General features: G+C 37.1%; 1 protein-coding gene across 1 annotated transcript; it reads right to left on the bottom strand.

Moving 5' to 3' along the window:
• Positions 1-483: 483 nt before the first annotated feature.
• LOC104595847 (CCG-binding protein 1-like) lies at positions 484-1,739 on the bottom strand. Its single transcript, XM_010256777.3, has 3 exons — positions 1,465-1,739; positions 1,216-1,289; positions 484-1,117 (listed from the first exon to the last, which is right to left on the bottom strand). Exons 1-3 carry the CDS (start codon positions 1,685-1,687, stop codon positions 803-805), a joined length of 612 nt encoding a protein of 203 aa, XP_010255079.1. The 5' UTR covers positions 1,688-1,739; the 3' UTR covers positions 484-802.
• Between the last annotated feature and the right edge of the window lie 3,872 nt (positions 1,740-5,611).

Below are 5,611 nucleotides of genomic sequence, written 5' to 3'. Positions count from 1 at the left end.
AAAAAATAGTGGTTATTGGATTTGGGAAATAATTGAGCCTTGGAGATTTGGTGTTCAAACAAGTGAACAACTTGGGTTGGGCTGGAATTGAATTCAACCCCTTCCATCCTATCTCAGTTGAGGTCAATTCCTTTTAGGCCCATGTTCGGAGTTGAGATTTTCTAGGCAGGTGATCTGGACTCCCAAGATCGACCTAAAAGGCTAAAACCCAAAAATCCAAGCCTAATCCATTGCAACAATGTTGGGTAGGAGCCAGCTGTCCAATATGCAGCCCACAAAAGTCGAAGCAGAAGACTTCATAAATGTCAAATTAACACCAATGCTTGCCTTAGCTTGTCGTCTAGACGACCAAGAGAATTTTTCTTGGCAGTTTCTTGGTATCTCTCTCTCTCTCTCTCTCTCTCGCTCGCTCGCTCGCTCTTGATACTATAGTGTTTCCTTGCTTATAATTTACAAGAGCTGGCAGTCTGGCACAACATCAGATTAGATGGTTGACACCCAACTAATTACAAATTTATAACTTACAAGTTAGAATCTCTAATTCCATGTCGTTTCAAAGTAGATACAACCCCATCTTCCATGCCTTTCGGTTGAGGATCCGGCTACAGATAAAACCAGAAAAACTTGGCATCGTTTAGCTATCCTATACTATACTATCCGGCTAGTATATATGAATCAACTTCACAGACACAGTTCACAGCTTTAACTTCTTTCGTATTTACAAACAGAAAGCGCAAACAGAGAAAGGGCACTAACTGGTCCATTTCACTCCCTGCCGACTCCTGAGTCCTGACTCGTTTCATTAATCTGTCTCGTGGTCTGGGGCAGGTGAATACCAAGCGGGGAATTTACCCTTGGTTCTGAGGAGCCTGGTGTAGGGTGAGTCTGGCATTCTGCCTTTCTCTTCCTCTTCCAGCTCTTCCTGCGATTTGGGCAGTCCGTCTGGCACCGGAAAAGGTTTCTTTCTTTCTTTCTCAGTGCTCGATTGCTTCCTCGATTCAGCATCCTCCTTTTTCCTCTTATTAATAGCCGAAATCCCGTGAACGCAGTCGATGAGCGACTTAATTCCTCCCGACTGAATAAGCAGCTTCTCAATTTCTTCTTTAGACAACTTCCTCTGTGTATTACAAGTTAGGATCATAAAACTTTTCAACATTAATTATTGTCTCGCTCCATTATCAATCAACTCTAAGAAAATTAGAAAAGCCCACTCACTTCGAGATCTTTCAATTCGAAATAGGCTCTCCAACAGCTGTAGGACGCATCTCCTTCAAGCGTCGAACAATAATCTGAAGGAAAAATTAAGAAACATAAACAGTTTAACAAAACTCCACATGAAAATTAAAAACCTGAAAACCCATAAATTACGAATACAAGTTAGAAAGCAGAACAAACACCTAACCGACAAAATCTCTACCGATTACAAGCGGAATGAAAAGGAAATAATTAAGAGTTTTGGGATACCGGCAAGATCGTTTTCAGTCTTCTGTATTAGGGAGGGCTCTTTAAGACGTCGATCGATCTTGCTTCTGCTGAAAGGTTCGAGCTTTGGGATATAAGCATGGCTTCTCGAAGAAGAACAGATGGTCGATACAGCTCTCGAAGATGACCTCGATCGGTGAAGATCGTTAGATTCCAGAATCGCAGAGCTGCTAGACGACGAAGGTAGAGGAACAGATCTCAACATTTTTCATTCGTTCTGGTTTCATCAATACATGCTTCTCAGAGCAAAGTTATGTCCTTTATATTAACACAAAACAGGAGAAGCCGTTGATTGAAGGAAAGAAAGGACGTTGCTGCCAACGGATAAGGATGAAAAAAATAATATTTTATTATTATCGTTAAATTCTAAATCCGGTTTTTAAAAGAGGGGGTTATGTCATAACTCTCAATGGCCGATGGATAATCGCTAAGAGAGGGAGAATACAGGATCTAAGCCGTTGGTTTTGAAGGCAAACAGCGTCTCGTAGGGGTGGATTCCCTTAAGCTAATAAGCTAAGCTGAGTGACGTACGGATTGCGTACTAAAATGAGCAAGTGTAGGAATATCAGGCGGAGTGTCTTTTCCGTGACGATGAACGCGGCGACGTGAATTGGAGAAACAGTGGGCGGTTTGCGTGAACTTAACGGATAACCACCGAATGTAGAAGTTCAATAAATAGTCGTTCGTTATCGTTGCACTTTATTTTAAGACAGAGGACAGGTGCCCGGTGGATGATAACGTAGTAGGGCGACATAGCGGAATAAAATAGGGGACCGGTGGTTTAGGGTAACAGCATACAGGTAACAGGTTGTAGGTTGAAGGAACAGAAGCAATAAAATAAGAGGGAAGAGGAAGAAGAGACGGGTGTTAGAGGTGTTATCACTTATCATTCCACCGTTCCACGCATCGCACGATATCAAGGCCATGTTTGGGAGTGCTAAGTGTTTATTTAGTCAGATCACACCATTTAATACTGTTTTTTTTTTTTAAGGTCATTTAATACTTGTTGATGTTTGGGAAATAAGTCTAAAATAAATGTTTATTTTAAAAATAAAGATTTACTTTTTAAGTTTAAATTCAAATCTATGAAGCTGAAAAGATATGATATAGGAAGAGTTTTGATCAATCAAAATCCATTAATAAATTTTGATAAATAACACTTGATTGACTACCGGTTTTCAGTTGATTGGTAATAAGTTTTTCAGATATCATATCTTTTCTATATCATAGTGGTACCTATATATAATAGGGAAAAGTAATCTACACCTCATGCAGAATTCTGAATTACAACCCATATAATAAGTATATATATTCCATTTTTTATTTCAAAATCATCTCTAGTTTAATTTTATAAAAGTGTTTTTACAAAAATGCTTTCATAAAAGTGTTTTTGTAAAAGTAATTTAATAAAAATACTTTCATAAAGGTATATTTTGAAATTTAAAAAAAAAATGAAAGATAAATTAGTCACAAATGCTTATTTAAGTGTTTCTTAGAGAAAAAGATTACCAAACACCCAATATGAAATAAACGATTAAAAAAATTGGATGCCAAATGCTAATAAATGCTTATTTGAATAAGCACTTATTTTTAACATAAAGGTATCCCAAACGTATCGCAAGTCCAATGATGTCTCAAGACATGTATGTAACTTAACCTAACATTATCTATGTATAGTACTAGTGCCCTTTGTTTGTCAAGTAAAGGCATTATTTTATGGTTGGATAGGCTCTGTTATTTTTTATTATTTTTTGTTAATTATTAAATAAAATTTATTTTTATTAATTAATCTTAAAATAATGATAATAATAATCATATATTAATTCTACCTTATTTTCAATAGAATCTATTTTGAATAATTAAAGGGAATTTAAATTATCCAAGTTATAATTAATTATTATAATGATATTAAGTGAATTTTGTTTAAAATGTACCATCTAACTCTCACATGTACACGGCATGGGTCATGGGAAATAGGTTTAAGGAAATTAAAGTAAAAAGAGCGCTAAAATAGGTTTTGGGAAAATGTAATTTTTCCTTGACAATAAAAGAAAAAATTACTAATATTAATATTTACTAATAATTAATTAAAATAAAAAACCAATAGTTTTATTGTTATTAAGAAAATTCTCAAAAACAATTTTCATAAAATTATAAATCTCAAATTAATTTTTACCACTATTAATTTTAGTTTATTATAATGCTAGTTTTGGTTAATTTATAGGAAATACTGATAATTTACTATTAAATAATAATTATAAAAAACAATAACTCATTGTAACTTCTCGTTAAATTTAAAAAAGAAAGCTAATATATGGTAATTTACAATAATTATTAATAATTTACGGTTAAATTAAAAGAAGAAAAATATCAATAATTTCCTCGTAATTTACAATTAAATTACCAGCAGGTGTCTCCTTGTCTAAATCTGATGGCGATCCTCTCCCTGACCCGGCTGAGTACAGACGCACAATGGGTGCCCTTCATTATATTCTTCTCACACTAAAGTGAATCAATTCATGCATAGTCCCACCAATGTCCATTGGGCCCTTCGCTATTTGAAGTATACCTGGACTTTGAATTCACCATAGATCGTTCTACTAATCTCTCATTATCTCCATATTGCGATGATGATTGGACAGGTTGCCCCATGACCACAAGTCATGGGCCCAACCACCCAAATGCCATCTCCTTGTCCTTGAAGAAACATGCCACAATTTCCTGTTAGAGTACCTGGGCTGAATACCGCACCCTTGCTATTACTGCTTTCGAGGTACTTTGGCTACAATCATTTTTAGATGAGTTGCACAATCTAAGCTCCTCTTCGCTGGTGCTCTGGTGTAAAGATGCTCTGGTGTAATGGCATCAGCGCTATATACCTGTCATCTAATCCAGTTTTTCACCCCCATTCCAAACACGTATGAGGACATTCCTTTTGCGTGTCAGTACGTTCAGTCTCAGTGCTTTGCCATCTGAAAAGGATCAAAATTGACCACAAGGGCAAGGATGCAAAGTTATTGGAGTAGGGTGTCATCTAGTCTCGGCACCTCGGCTGTTAAGAGCAACCTGCAATTATAAAAGATAGAGGCCCTAGGTGATCCTAAGGGCATGGATTATGACGGTTAAGTCAGTAATGTCAAAGGAAAATAAGGTGAACTTGAAAGCTTAATGAGATGAGGTGAGAGCTCGTATAGAGAGCTAGAGAGCTTATATGTATGAGCAGGAGAGCTCTTATGGATGGGCTGAAGAGATCCATGTGATGAGCTGAAGAGCTCATAGGGGGAGCTTGTGAACTCTATGTGTTGAGATGTCCAGCCTGCCTTGTTCATAGTAGCGTACTACCATGTTCCGTTGTGTCCAAATGAATAGGGGATTCATCTATTTATAGGAGAGGGGCTTCATCTAAGGATCGACATATCTCTCACACGTGGTCGGAGTTTAGTCCACTTGTCGTGCCCTCAGTTGACATGCTGTGTGCACGTGGTAGGCAGTGGACCTGTATTGAGTGTGTTGACATTGACATTTTGATTAGCTCGATCACGTGTTGCTTGTGCATGTTATGAATTAGTGTCATATCAGCTCGTTAGGACTTTGTCAACTCATAACTCATCAAGATCGGGTCAACTCGTCAATTGGCAACTTTAGCCCCCAATATGCTATCACTTGGTGGTTTCTAACTGGTGGTCGGTTTTGGCCATATCACTATCCATTTCATTTCTTCTTGAGACCAATTTGTTTGATGTCTTTACTAGGTCCCTTGCTAGTCCTCGCCTTTCTTTTATTTGTGGCAAGTTGAAGATTGCTATCCCCACCTTCAACTTGAAGGAGGTGTTAGTGATATAATGTAACCATGCCACTCACCCCATGCCATTCTCAAGAGATCAAGTCCAATGTTGTCTCCCCAACAACTCAGGATAAACATGCACATTGAGATAACTCATGAAGTCTTAATTTCCTTGTAACTTAACCTCTCATTCTATTGTTGTAACCATTTTCATATACTATGTGACACGTGTACAGGTTTGTTTTGAATTCTTTACAAGTATAAATATAGATGAACCTCCACAAGAATTACATCAAAGGAGTTCTTAATATTTCTGGCACTGTGTTCTTATAAGGGGGAAAGAGG

This window comes from Nelumbo nucifera, chromosome 5 (genome assembly GCF_055504915.1).
Source record: "Nelumbo nucifera cultivar China Antique chromosome 5, China Antique-T2T, whole genome shotgun sequence".
In the NCBI taxonomy this organism is placed as follows: domain Eukaryota; kingdom Viridiplantae; phylum Streptophyta; class Magnoliopsida; order Proteales; family Nelumbonaceae; genus Nelumbo; species Nelumbo nucifera.
The sequence above is the reverse complement of the archived record's forward strand: the minus strand, read 5'-3'. Positions and strand labels throughout refer to the sequence as shown.

What these genes read in the sequence shown, in the direction of transcription:
- LOC104595847 (XM_010256777.3), bottom strand. Translation starts at nt 1,687, where the DNA reads ATGTTGAGATCTGTTCCTCTACCTTCGTCGTCTAGCAGCTCTGCGATT. An exon ending in GACTGAAAACGATCTTGCCG is followed by an intron (nt 1,290 to 1,464) that starts GTATCCCAAAAC and finishes TTTTTCCTTCAG; the next exon opens with ATTATTGTTCGACGCTTGAA. An exon ending in TCGAATTGAAAGATCTCGAA is followed by an intron (nt 1,118 to 1,215) that starts GTGAGTGGGCTT and finishes TGTAATACACAG; the next exon opens with AGGAAGTTGTCTAAAGAAGA.